Source organism: Ascaphus truei, chromosome 2 (assembly GCF_040206685.1).
Source record: "Ascaphus truei isolate aAscTru1 chromosome 2, aAscTru1.hap1, whole genome shotgun sequence".
Classification (NCBI taxonomy): Eukaryota; Metazoa; Chordata; class Amphibia; order Anura; family Ascaphidae; genus Ascaphus; species Ascaphus truei.
In genome coordinates, this window is record NC_134484.1 from 328,424,734 (window position 1) to 328,439,888 (window position 15,155).

The 15,155-nt window shown below is 40.8% G+C and overlaps 1 protein-coding gene across 3 annotated transcripts in view; it reads right to left on the reverse strand.

The window, feature by feature from the left end:
• Positions 1-497: 497 nt before the first annotated feature.
• The window catches only part of TBX20 (T-box transcription factor 20), a 63,943-nt gene continuing 49,285 nt past the window's right edge, over positions 498-15,155 (reverse strand). The window contains exons 7-9 of one of the 3 annotated variants that reach the window (XM_075586609.1): positions 8,523-8,564; positions 3,504-3,616; positions 498-1,616 (exon numbers count right to left, since the gene is read on the reverse strand). In XM_075586609.1, the coding sequence (XP_075442724.1) occupies positions 1,291-1,616; positions 3,504-3,616; positions 8,523-8,564 (481 nt within the window). In that variant the 3' untranslated portion in view covers positions 498-1,290. The remainder of the gene's footprint in view (positions 1,617-3,503; positions 3,617-8,522; positions 8,565-15,155) is intronic. The other 2 variants (XM_075586610.1, XM_075586611.1) reach the window with 2 other exon arrangements.

A 15,155-nucleotide genomic window follows, 5' to 3' on the forward strand; every position in this document is an offset into this window, starting at 1 on the left:
CAAGACTCTCACAATAAATCATTTGCATTTCGCTTGTTGCAAAGGGGAAAAGAAGGTAGCAGTAGTGTCGGCCTCTTTGAAGATTATTGCAGTTTGTGAAAAAATGCTAATTACAATATATCTGTACAGTAATCCATTTATAACCTATTCCATTTAGTTGAATGATGCACTCCTGTCTATTCACTATATTCTTAAAGCAGCATTGCATGTTTTACCAGAGACTTACATATAAGCAGAAAAAGCTTATAATGCATTATATCCTTAAAAATCCTACCTCTTTTTTTTGGGGGGGGGGGGGGGAGGGGTGTCAGATGTGTCAAATATCAACTTAAATCCTCTTTCGATATTTACAGATTCATTACCACATCTCTCTCCACAATGTAGAGCAGGGATGGCCATCTCCAGTCCTCAAGGGCCACTTACAGTTCAGGTTGTAAGTATATCCCTGCTTCAGCACAGGTGGCTCAATCAGTGACTGAGCCACTGATTGGGACACTTGTGCTGAAGAAAGGATGTCCTTAAAACTTGATCTGTTGGTGGCCCTTGAGGACTGGAGATGGCCTGTCCTGCTGATGTAGAGGGAAAGCTAGTTCATAGCAGCGCTACTCGGTTACTTTTAACCAGGGTTCGCTATCTGTCAGTGTAAATTATAATAATAAATGTATATGATTCAGACAGTCATGCATTGGCCACCATTGCCATTATGAGCTGTGGATCACAAAGCAAGCTTCCCCAAGAGCCTTCTTTGACCCAAGGTTGGTATTCACACTCAAGGTCGGTATCCAAGCTTGTGACTAGGAGATGTAAGAAAAGCCCCCTCCACACATAGTTTTGTTGATGTAGATTCTTAGCAAGCCTTCCCTTTCCACACTGTATTACTCAGGAGATATCCCTCTGTAAATTGGTACGCTTTCAACCAGATTTAAAATAACCCTTTTCCCACATAGGGCATTAGACCCGGGTGTTAAAATTCCTATTTGTTAATTGCAATGATAGTTGGACTTAATTGTTGGATGATTACTCTTTGAACCCCTTCAGTGTTTTGCTGCATTGCAGACCGATCTGGCAAAGGTTAAACTTCAAGGTGAGATGCATGCAATGCTGCTTTATGCCTCATGTGGGATCCATTTAAATCGAGCAGCTCAAAACTGTTCCATTTCTTCTTCTTCCCATTCCTGACAACAGTGCATTTTATGAGTGATAGTTGAGCTCTTTCTCCAGTGGCCCCGTCCTTTGAAGGAGACTCCAGTCACAGGTATTTATTTTGCTTTCTCCTGTGCCTCACGCCAGTCATACAAACGGTGTCATCACCGCGGAGGAGTGTCGCAGTCCTTGAATGGCGGCATAAGGCCCCTGCTGAAAGTAGTGGTGGTACCTGGGCATGTGGAAGGAGGGGAATGTCGGCCCGCTGCCTTGCATTGAGCTGGCAAGAGCCGAGGGCGTGAGGGGCATCCCCAGCCGGCTGTAGGGAGGCAGGGATCCCTGGATGGGGTGAGGGATTGGGGTGGTGGTGCCCAGTGCTGTCAATGACTGAGGGTGCTGAAACCCAGAAAATCCTGAAGTGGAGGATACCCAGGAGCTCAGGGACAAGTTATCCGATGTCGTAAATGCCGAGCCTGCAGAGCAAACACACACAAACAAAAGTTACTCTCGGCACACTACGAGAAGTGTGTATAGAAGGTTATACATTATTAGGGCTGATTGTCCATGCAAAGCCTTCTTTATTACTTTGCCTTTGCCATCCCATTAATAAAGAAATAATATATTTATTTAGTACTATTTCTAATGTTGGGGTCTGCCTGAGTTATTGCACTGTAAGCCCACATTAAATGATATTGACTTGAATAGCATATAACATAGGATCGCAGTGCGGTAACCAGTATCAGATGATAGTGCATCGCCGCCTCTGAGTACAGAAGCCACCTGCATTTCAGTGGAGTTTATCCCTTCAATCCAACATAGTGAAGGAGGAACAACTACATCTAACCTATTAAACATACCACTGCCATTATTTCACTTCAGTCCTAGGAGAGACTGCCTCCTTAAGCTATACAAATTGCACTGTATTAACATCTGTGGCACTAGCTACATGACCCCTAGACTGCTAGTAATTAAGGTCGGAATCAATCTCATGATGTAGTGTTGGGAACTTCATTATTTTAACCACCAGTTTACACCTACTACTTTTCTTATCATTAATTAAAGATCACAGAGGCTAAAGCAGCACAATGAAGAAAGACCGGATAATGTCTAATTACTACAGTGTGTTCGTCCTGTAGTAAATGTAACGAGACCCAGATCACTTTCTATTGATTACTGCTTGACATTTTCAGAGTCATTTAGAGCAGGTTATCTCAGTAAATCAATAATGCTATTGATATTCAGTTTAGTGCCTGCATAATGAATAGAAATAAACCCTCTCCCTGATGGAATTCCTGCAGCGCAGTCTAAGTGATGCTATAACGGCCCTTCTACAAGTGAAAAAGATCAACATCCATTCCATAGGATGCTCAGCTTGTCCCCTTGATGCTATAGGGACCTGGCCACTGTGTTTGTGGAAAGTGAAGGTGTTAAAGTTTTAAAGCTGTGCTTCCTCCTAAAGCAGAGAAGAAGCAAAATAATTTGTCTGGTGGCTATTTCAAGATGATCAGAACATATTCATGTGAGATTATCTCATGGTTATCTTCAGTGTTGTATTTATAAAAACTAATGAATCACAAATCGATAAAACAGAAACGCAAATCCATCGGGTGGCTAGGCAACAAACTTCTATTTTGTAAAGTGTTGTCTCTTAGCAGCATCTTATGATGACGGTTTCTGTTGACTTAGCAAGAGTATTACACCAGTTTTGCTGACATATTAAGCATTCAGATCGAGATAAACTTGAATTTTTTAAATATGTACTTTGAGTGTTTAGGTGGCTCAGGTGGGAATTGAATCCAACCTTACAACAGTTATGCACAAGTCCAGTCCTCGAGGGCTGCAAACTGGCCATGTTTTCTGTTGTCACCTAAACAGGGGGTATCTATAGGTAAGCTAATTAATAGTTATTGAGGGCAATCTGGGAAGCCTGGCCAGGTTGCAGCCCTTAAGGAATGAACTTGTGCCTCACTGCCTTGCAACTATGCTACACCTTCTCCCAAAATGTGTGCCAAACATCCGGTTTCCTCAGATCTATTATGTTGGGGGTACCCAACCAACTACACATTTTGCAGTCCCTAAAAGAAGGTTGTACTAATATTATTTTGTAGCTTTAGTTAATTAATAACTTTATTTTATATAGTCCTTTTCTCCCAATGGGACTCCAAGCTTTTCACAATTACAGTACAGTACGCGATCCGCAGCACATAGGAATGTTACAGACACAATCCCTGCCCAGATTAGTTTGTAATCTATGTTTTTGGTGCCAGAGGCACAGGGATATAAAGTGACTTGTACAAGGTCACAATGAGCTGACTGCGGGATCTTTAAGAGGCAAGTGAACTCGCTTTTCTTTTTCTCACCTCTGCTCTGTGCCAGCTGTCCATCCTCACCCAAGACATCCTCCTCTGCTCCATATGTCCGGATGGGAGAGCGAGCGTACGAATGCTTCTGGATGAGGCTCTCCACACTTTCCCTGTTGAAGTAAAACAAGACCTTGTTTAGCCTGTGATCGTACTAGAATAGCAACAGTTTACCAGGAGAGTCCGTCATCACCTGACTATTCCACCTTTCTTGTCCCCTCCCTGTCTTGCACTTGCTCTTAGCCCTAGAACTCCTTTGCCCTCCAATCCTATAATGTTCATCATTGTAAGTCGCATACAGTGATCTCGGCTCCTACAATGACAGAAGGGCTATATTTACTTAGTGGGGCTAAGCCCTCGGGCACCTATAACGACAATTAAAATGAGCAAAGCTATGTATTACATCAAAGCTTGACATGGCTTAGTAAATATGGCCCTAAATATAAGTGATTAGTGTTTTTCTTCCGTCAAAACAATTCGTCATCTATGACAATATTTAAAAAAAAAAAATGTTATGTGAGTTTATTGAATCAGTTTCAGGTAATCTACGGCTATCCAAACGGTTTATCATTAAAGAATTCATTGTACATGAATAAACCCCTTGATTTTGTAAGGCTTCAGTCAGAAATGTATGAAGGACCCCACTGGTTAAGAGATAACAAGATATATAAAAGAGTTTAGTATTCAAGGGGAACAGGTTTATACATCTGCATTAGAACCTGAGTGGCCAGCACCACTGTGGGGTGGTTATGTTTTCACAGAAAATAACCATAAACCATAACAATAGCTACCACTACAAAGCACTATAAAGGGCAGAGTAATAAGGACCAAATCCCTGGTTCGCTGAGCTTACAATTTAGTTTTGTTATACACTGACATTTGGCTATTGACAGTATTTGCATACTGGCCAACAAGTGTTCCAGGGGGAGCCGAGCTGAGAATGCTGGAGATTTCTAAAACTTCCATTGACTTGTATTGGGACAAGGGAATTATTTTCCGGGAGAACGGAGAACGATGCTACATTTTTGTCAGTGTAACAATCAGGGAGTCTCCCTGTATAAATAGGGCTAGTATGAGTGTTAGGCATTAAAATACACGCACACCAAATCCCGGTGTCAGCTCCTTGGACAAGTTACCTTATTTCTCTGTGCCTCAGATACCAAAAATAGATTGCAAGCTCTGTGTGGCAGGGTTCATGCTGTCTGCAAAATTATATGTACAGTGCAGCATACACTGTCAACACTATATAAGAAAAAAATATTGTGTGTATATATATACAATATATATATATATATATATATATATATATATATATATATATAGAAAAAATGTGATAAAATGACTCTATATATATATAGAGTCATTTTATCACATTTTTTCTATAACCCCAATTTGCTTTGTTTTGGTGAATTATTGGTATAAAATAATGTTATGTGTCTTTTAAAAAGCAGTCAGTGGTTTTTCAGAGAACTTTTTTTTATCACAGATAATCAGGTATTTGATCAGTTGGATTTCCTTGTTCATCTCATGAGTTCCAAATTTTGCCCCTAATAGACACATTACATATGTTATGCGCTCTGATAATTTTGTTGTCTTTGAATTTTAGCTTTCGGTCGCCAAAACATTTTAAATAACAGAATCAATCATTAAAAATGGGCCGATCAGTTCATTATAATAGGCAGTATACCAACAAGTGTCACCGGCATTTCCCGCCACTAGAGGGAGCTCATTGCAAACATCTAACAAACCAATGGCTACCTGCAAGCGAGTTCAATCATTACCAAGTAATGTGTTGCTGACCCCTAGGACAGCCAAGGAGGTAAAATATGATACAGTTTCATTTTTTTTTTACCAAATTGCTTGGTGCATGGCAGATATCGCCAGTAAAAATTTCTAATAAATTTGGACAAATCATGTTGTTTGTGACTTTCCTATCATACCAGTGTGCAGTGGCGGTTTTCCCCTTTAGGCCTGATAGGCATGGGCCTAGGGCAGTAAAATCTCCCCATCCCCCCCCCCCCCCTCACATACAGAGAATGTTTGGCCACGACCAAAACGCCACGGGCAGTCTACCGCCAGGACACGTCGCCGCAGGGCAGCTGTACAAGCCAGGTCTGCTGCGCCTGACCGTTCCGACAAGCCAGATCTGATAAGAGCATGTTTAAATGTCCAGCGCGGGACATTTAAAGATGGCGCATTAGAGCGGCAGGTCTAGGCAGTGTAGCGGTCCCGCGCAGGACATTGAAACCTGCGCTTATCAGACTTGCTTGTGGGAGTGGGCGGTTGGGCGCGAGGCGGACATAGCAGCAAAATGTGACGGCTGTGTTTTGGATGTGGCTAAACGTCCCAGACCGTATACAGAGGCCCAGCTCTCTGTCCCACTAATTGTCGGGGGAGAGCGTGGGCCTCTACAAAATTCTTACCTCCGTGCCGCCCTCCTCCTTCAGCGTTGCGGCATCAAATAACGCTGCAACGTCACATGGCGATGTCACATGGCATCGCGTTGTCATGCAAACGTGATGTCACAACGTCATTTGATGCTGCAACACTGAAGGAGGCCGGCCCCAAAGTAAGTGCCTATGGGCGGCGGATTTTAAATCTGCCACTGCCAGTGTGCGTTAGTGACAGAGATGTCAATCTTAAAGGATCAAAGGACTGAAATCAGCGAGATTTGGGGTGCTTAAGCCAAAATAAAAAGTAATTTCAATGGTAAAATACTGACTTGTATCAGCGATACTCCATTGTAGTCAATTTGCCATATTCAATAAAGTGCAACAGCGCCAATTTAGCACAACTGCACAGAAAGCCCCGTTAATGTCAATCGGGTGTTCTGCGTCAGAGCGGCGAGCCTGAGCTATTGCACTTTATTGATCAGCCCTATGGGAGGCTGATGGTAATAATCAGTGGGACCCACAGAAAATCAGTGAGAGTGGACATGTCTGTTAGACATGTGTCATACTAATATAGCAGTTCCTGTATGTTTTACTTTTATTGTATTTCACACCCCACTGTGCGGCACAGTGCAATATGTTAGCACTTTACCAGCATACTATAATAATTAAAGCGCTAATATTTTTATTTGCGTTTAAAGCGGCGATTTGGATATAATATCCAATCATTTCACAATTATTTTCCAAACTGCCATAATTTCAAAAAAATTAAAATAAAATCATAAGATGTTTTTATATAACTGAGATCTAATCCTTCATCGCAGATGTCATATCAACCATGCTGCATGTTATAGGAGCAACTATAAAATACAACACTTTCAATAGAATCATTTTGTGTAGAAGGCAACGCCAGATCAGGCTGGAAACAGGTTCAGGAGTCTGCAAGGGAGATTCACACAAGCACAATCGCTGACATCACATGTTAACTACTGTACTACTGACTTGGCTGTAATACCGGATCACAGCTACTTGTATCATACTTTTGTGAATCTCCCCCTATGTATCAAGGCAAAGAAAAATCTACCGTGATGATTGTGCCAAATGTAAAAAGCTTCTACACAGTTCCTCACGTTTGATGTATACCAGCTGAGTTTCTTTTTTCACACTAACAAAAGGGATGGGCAGAGACACAAAATTAGATGCATCCCACTAAGATATGTGGGCTCCTTAAACTCTCCTAAATCCCCACATTGCATGCCGAAGCACTTAAGGCAAAATAGGTGCAAAGTTTCTTGATGCGTTGATGTGAAGAGACACAAGATGAAAATGTCTCTCAGTCTCCGGGGAACAGAGTGTCAGGCATCTTTTTAGGGATCGACAAGAAGCTCTATATATAGTAGTGGTTACAAAATGATAAGCATTGGTGCTGGAATACCAGCTGGGAGTGGATAATGGTTTTTTTTCTTCCATATTTCTTTACTTTAAGATAAATGAATGCGATTTCAGTTTAGATATACATCTTTCCCTCCTAAACTACCACTGCACAGCACTCATGAAGAGGAGACCTGTGAGGTTTTGAAAGCTGTGCACATTATTATTTCTATAGATAACTAAGGTTTTACTGTCTTTTTGTGGACTAACATATGTCCCATTTATGGTCAATTTAAAGATGGATTGCCCCATCAAAAAAAAAAATGTTGTAAGAAAACCAACACATTGAAGGGTTTAAAAAAAAAATACTAACTTGCAACAATCTAATAATATAAACAGCAGATGCCAGCACAGACTCTCCATGGACCTCTCCACGTCAGGAACCGCTCTGCCGTGCTCTACATGTTTCACGGGGCTTTCTCGCTTCGTCAGGAGCTCAACCAGCGTACGCTGATGAAGTGAGAAAGCATTGCGAAATGCTGAGGGCCCGGCGGAGCAGCTCATGCACTGGAGAGGTTCGCCGAGAGTCCACGATGGACAGTGACGTCCTCTGGCTGGTAACACACCAGATCTGGTGCTTTGCTGTGTTTGTCCACGTTTTGTTTTCTAGGGCTCTGATTTACACGAGGAGTTTGGGAATACCTCCTTGAAGAAGCAGCACCATCACCTACTCCTGGATACTACAGATCTCTTTATTGAACTCATTATCATTATAGTTTTATGATATCATTTATATATGACATCCACCTAAAGCGCAGTTGGCTTTTTGATCAATATTTGTTTAGTAGGTGAAAAGCCTGACAAGGTAGAACTAGTATCACATAAAAAAAATTAATGGATCGATATAGAGCACATAAAAAAGTCACATAAAAAGAAAATGGCAATTGTAAAACAGGGAGGGACTGTACCTTTTTAGGCAGAAATGCATTTTTTTCTTGTTTTGATACATAGACTCCTCTATTAGCTTTTCTGGGACATACCCTGAATTTTTGGAAAGGCTTGTCCAGTTCTACAGAATTTATATGGACGACAAATGTACAGTATATAAAACAGGTTTTATCTATGGCGATTTTAGTTCCCTTAAGTCTCAACTCACTACATTCCCTACTTAAAAAAATGTTTGTCATGCATGTCATATAAGTCTCCAGATAACACACTGGATTGTCTTGGGTTAGGTGAAGATTCGCTCTAAACCTACATGATTGGAATGTGTCTGTATTCCAAAGCACTGATGTCACTTCTGTCCAAGGGGAGCCCAAATAACAGGAGATATCATGCGCAGGTTGAGGCAAAGACAGATGGAAAACATGGTTAGGATACATGACAGCACAATCTTAGAAGTTTCACAAGTAGAGAGAATACAAGGGATTCAAATACGCCCACATCTCACTGATTTTCTGGTAATGTCATTGATTTGGTGCCAGTCTCATTGATTATTAGCATCCATGTTCTCAGAGGCCCAGATCCACAAGAGGGTGCTAAGCGTTAGCACGCCTTTACTCCTGGTCATATGAATGGGAGCTGAGGCGTGCTAAAATGTGGCACCCTATTCTGGATCTGAGCCATAGACGTGAACGGAGTAGTGCAAGTGAAAATCAGTACTTTTACAGGAAAATGCATTTTTTGGGGGCTTAGAATCCCCAAATTCAACTGAGTTCAGTCCTTGGAGGTTGACATCTCTTATTATAACCTGTGTGCATGACAAGGCATTTGGGGTTATGTATCCAAGTATCGCGCCTTCAAAACTGCGGCAATACCAGAGCAAAAACATTGCACTGCATTTATCAAAGAAGAAGGTCCCATAGGCTACAATGTTATTTTTTCCCGCTTTGATAAATATGGTGCAATTGCCTTGCAGCTGGGAGATTTTGATACATAACCTCCATAGACTATACCAAAGTCTGGCTCAGATCCATAAAGGGTGTTGGGCTTTAGCACAATTGCTCCCATTCATATGAATGGGAGTTGAGGCGTGCGGCTAAACCTTTGCAACCTTTTGTTGATCTGAGCCTTTGTTTGTTATAATCTATGTTTGAAAGATTTTTTTTTTAAATTTAGGCCTGTCTAGCAAATACACAGTGCAGTATACAACATGGGATATAAGTGGCTAGGAGCCAACCAAAGGAACAAGGCAGCAGGGAATGCAAAACAGAACTCGAAAGCACTTCTTAGAAACTTTTACAATGGTGGCTATCAAGAGACCCTCCAAAAATGTGTTAACATTAATATTTCTCAAAAAGGGAAAACTACTAGAACATTTCATAGAGAAAAATTAAAAAGGTAGAACAAAACGAATGAACATAAAAGGATTGTTTTGAAACATTAATCTACGCCTGGTACTGTATGTATGTTCAATGGTGTTTCCATTAAAGTCCAATTTCAAGTGTATGTAGCTCATTTTAATTGCAGTTCAATTAAAAACCATTATGACATATATTCTACATTTGTTTTACTTCTGTTCAATACGTGATTCATAACCGTGCATTTTGTTTTCAGTTTGCGTTTTCCACAAGCGCCCATCAATTTCCATCATGAAACTTTAGATAAAGCCTATATATTCATAAAGTATTATTCAATTAGACCAGAATGCTGCAATTTCTGTCATCATGTCATAAAAAGATGTGTTTTTGCCTCAGATCGTCTATAGACAAGAGCTCTCTATGCCGGTTTCAGATAGGAGCTGCTTCCAATCAGTCACAAGAAGCAATCCAATTACTCAGTGGTTTAGTGCACTAACTGACTCCAGACTAATTGAATTTGTTTGGTTTTCTAAAGATCAATTTATCTGATTTGTTTTTCTCCCTAAAGGCTGTTTAGGGGAAAGGCTGCATTAAACATCTGAAAATTAAACCCACAAGCCTTTGTCTCCATACAACGGGATGTGGAAAAACTGACTTAAATACGTACAAATGTATTGCTACTTATTTCTTTTAGCGTCAAGGGAATGATCAATACAATATGGGTGTAAGCACTTACACCAAATAAATACAATATATAGATAAATAAAAGATACTTATTTACAAAGGTCTTTAATGATCACATGGAGGTTACAATCAACTTGTTACGGTTGCAGTCCTGCTGAGAGTTGGAAGGAGCAGCTCGATAATACACTGTGTGTAACTTCCCCAGCAGGTGTTCCTTGCCTATCCAGTCCGATAGTGTTATAAGGGGCACTCACAGACACTCACAGTTTAGCTGCCACGGTTGCACCATTTTTCCACTGGTAGATGGAGTAGTATTGCAAAACACGTAATACAAAGCAAAGATCGGCACTCCGGAGGACTTGTGCAAAAATAAAAAAAGAGGACTACTGACAAGATCAACATTTCAGTCCTGTCCTGGACTATTATGGGAGAAGGAGCGGCTCAGTGAGTGAAGACACTGACTGGCACTGAGTTTGAAGCAGCAATGCGTGGTTCAATTCCTAGTGTTGGCTCCTTGTTACCTTGGGCAAGTCACTATATCTCCCTGTTCCTCAGGCACCAAAAACATAGATTGTAAACTCCACAGGGCAGGGACTGTGTCTGCAAAATGTCTCTGTAAAGCGCTATGTAAAGCTAGCAGCGCTATACAAGAACAAAAAATTGTTATTATTATCAAGAGTCTTGATAAAAGTCCAAGATAGGGGTCGAACCAATAATCTAATTAATCCAAATTATGTATTTTTGCACAAGTCCTCCGGAGTGCCGATCTTCGCCTTTTATTTGCTGGCTTCCCTATCCAGGACACAGGAAACCACCTCCACCCCCTCCTTCTACATCACCAATGCCAAAGATGGGCCCTCCAATTAATCTGGGCCATATTCAAATCCCAGGCATAGGCAAAGTATTTCAGCTATTAAATCTTGGCTTGGGTAATTGGGATTTATGCCACCTGAAGATTGGCAGATCTTTTCCTACAAAGAAAAGGGGATGACTGAGCCGCCTGTGCTGAAGCAGGGATATCCTTAAAACTTGACCTATTCGGGTGGTCTTGAGGACTGGAGTTGGCCTAGAGTAGCTAGGCTAATAAACCTGTTAACTCTCCAGTGAGAGGGCATATATAATATATTATTTATTTCTACAACTCAGCCTTGTCTGCTTTATCCTTTTATCACAAACAATATCTCCAACACAAAATAAGACTACAAGTTCGATGGTTAATTTTCTGATAGGACTAATAGAAAGAGCCCGTGATAAAGTCACGAGTGCCTTCAAAAGGGTACATTTTTGGTGCACATCACACTAACAATATTTTTATTTTGTAATTATACAGTGAAAAATCAAGGTGAATCTAAATCTAAAGTGACAATAAAATATTAAAATAAACACGCGGTGCTATCAGCTGTTAGCCCCTAGTATGTACCACTGGTAATTGTGACTTTACAACAGTGTGGGAAGTATCAAATTGCACCACTAATATTGTCCTCCTGCTATATACAATATAGTTGCTAGCATCACACATATATATATCAGTTGTTGTCACTCATACAATGATGTCAGAAAGCCAGTACTGAGCATATTCCAATAGTCAAAAAAAAATGACGCAATCAAGATTGTGGAGTCACACACAGAATAGCCAGCATGCAGCATGAATTGAAATGGGACGATGCACTTGAACACTGTGGGAGTCCCTCACCTGCCCCTGACGAAGCTCCGCCTGGAGAGAAACGCGTAGGGCGTGGGCTCAGTGACGTGGTGACGTCACTAACACGCGGTGCAGCTGATCACGCCCCAGCCGGTCGAGCGATTGTGGGTCTGAGCAGATATGTCTGCATGCGGCTAAGAAGTCCTGATCACCAAGCTAAGTATAAGATATTGATTTTGGCTCTTATGGGCGAGGAGGATGCTATTTGGCTGATCATTATACCAATGTTATATCACTAGAAATAGGGACCCCCAGTAAAAGTTGACAGCGATGTTGGAGCTGTGTTGTGTGTTAGCAAACAGTGTTTATATGATAGCCTAACAGCTGAGGGACTCCCATGGTATTATATGCATCCTCCTTTAATCAATTCGTGCTGCATGCTGGTCAATTGTTGTATTATCCCACACTTCATGGTTATATGTCTTCTAATGATTTAGAGACAGCCGGTCCAAGTATATGTGGTATAGGTAAGCTCAATATATGCGCATTAACAGCATCGCTACTAGGCTTAGTGCATGTTATCTGATTTACTCTCTACATGAGGAAGGAGGATGACAACTGGTTGCTCATTACGCACACGCTTTATCACTAGTTATAGGGACCCCCAGTACAAGTTGACAGCGATGTTGGAGCTGTGCTGTTTGTTAGCAAACAGCGTTCATATGATAGCCTAACAGCTGAGGGACTCCCACGGCGTTCAAGTGCATCGTCCCATTTCAATTCATGCTGCATGCTGGCCACTCTGTGTGTGACTCCACAATCTTCATTGCGTCATTTTTTTTTGACTATTGGAATATGCTCAGTACTGGCTTTCTGACATCATTGTATGAGTGACAACAACTGATATATATATGTGTGATGCTAGCAACTATATTGTATATAGCAGGAGGACAATATTAGTGGTGCAATTTGATACTTCCCACACTGTTGTAAAGTCACAATTACCAGTGGTACATACTAGGGGCTAACAGCTGATAGCACCGCGTGTTTATTTTAATATTTTATTGTCACTGTAGATTTAGATTCACCTTGATTTTTCACTGTATAATTACAAAATAAAAATATTGTTAGTGTGATGTGCACCAAAAATGTACCCTTTTGAAGGCACTCGTGACTTTATCACGGGCTCTTTCTATTAGTCCTATTCTGTGATTTTGTACATTGGTTGCACTCATTTGTGTCAATCTTCAGACACTTGTCTAAAGCATAACAAAATCCAAAAAAGTGAGCGGTGTGCTACGTTGTGTGTTTTAATTTTCTGATATAATCTTATGACACTTACAACAAAAATCGGTACTAGATTATTTAATTTGGGAATGCAGCCTTGCCAACTCCAAAGTGCGTATGGTTTGATGGTTTTACCGCTGTACTAAGTGAGCATTCTTTTCTTTTTTTCTGTGTCCTACAATAATATTGAACCAAATCTGCTCACACTCTGGGATCAAACATCTGGATTCACAGCAAACCTACTTGCCACATTTCATTTAGATCAGACTTCTGCAGCCAAAATAATGACCAAGTGAAAAGTAGCATGAGAGAGGCAGTCTGGAACGCTCAAACAGAACAGGTCTGAATAAGTTAATAACATAGTGGAGACAGAGCAAAGTGGTTCACTAAAAAAGTGAAATCATCAATAAAGATTGGGTGATTGTAAGAAGACAATTATTTCTGACCTATTTGTTCTTCTGTAAAGACCTGTGCAAAGTAGGACGGTCCTGGATAAATCAGGGCAGCTTAGTATATTTAACAATATACAATGATTTTTTAACTAATATTCAAAATAAGAATAAAATAAGCACCCCACATCTTGTTTTGTGAGAAGACATAAAGCCTTAATAAATTGGACCAAAGTCCAAGTAACAAGCAGATATTTCCAGCGTTGCAGTATAAAAAAAATAATTAAGCAGCGCTAAAGTGCTTGATAAAAGCTACGTCCGAAAGTAAATGGGTATTTCAATGTAGATTAAGGGGGACTGAAGGTGGACAGTGGGCAATAATTATATCAGTAAATCATATAAGCCAGGACTCTCCTTACTTGTTCCAAGAGAAGGCTCAGTGACTGGCACTGAGTTTAAAGCAGGGGAACATGATTCAATTCCTGGTTTCGGCTCCCTGTTATCCTTGGGCAAGTCACTATCTCCCTGTGCCTCAGGCACCAAAAACATAGATCGTAAGCTCTATGGACAAGGGACCTGTTTCTGTAAAGCACAAAGTAAAACTTGCAGTGCTATACAAGAACATGCTATTATTATTATTATTATAGTGTATATCTGACACTCCATTTTCTCTCCCCGTGCAGTCTGTACCTAATACTGCGTCCTGCATGCGGCTGCTTTCAGATACTCAAGAAGCAAGAATTCAAAGTAGCAGCACAACAGGAGTGGAGTCCAAATGAGGTTTCCTAAATCATAGGCAGCGCAGACAAACAAGCACATCGTTTCATGAGGGATATAACCTCCCTTCGTCAGGTAAACTGACAGAGACACTTTGAACAAGATTATATCCCCCCGAAACGCAGTGCTTGTTTTTCTACGATGCCTATGATCTATGAAACCGCGCGGTTTGTGCATATTTGGACAGCACTCTTGTTGTGCTGCTGCTTTAAATTCGTGCTTTTTCAATATATATATATATTAGGGCTCATGGGCAAACGTCATATTAATACCAGCACTGTACATGCAAGTGAACTGCAAATGATATGAATTTGTAAGGCCTGTAGTTGGTGGAATGGGAGAAAAGGAGATTATGGGGGTAATTCTATATTGTCTGAAGTGGCCGATCACAGAGAACATCCACTGACTCGACTTTGTACAGTGTCGAATTACCCCATACAGTGGTGATTAAAGTGGGTTTGCTAAGATTTTGGGGCGAAAAGGAATAAACCTGCCAATTTCCTGTACACTACTTATATCATAAACATGACTGGCTAGCAAGAAGGTTGAAAGAGATAGAGTAACGGACACTTGTGATATATATAGATATGTTTTCCTTCCAAAAGATTGTAGTGTACACAGCATGTTTCAGGCACTGCCCTCACGCACATAGCTTACAATCTAATTTTGGATACCTGTTGCGCAAGGAGATAGAAAATACCATTGGCTTTTTTATTCCCAGACTTAAGCTTTCATTAGTTTCATACAGGAACACTCGCTCCTGTTTTGTTGTTAAGTCACAGATTGATAATGGGTTCCAAACAGCTGTTATA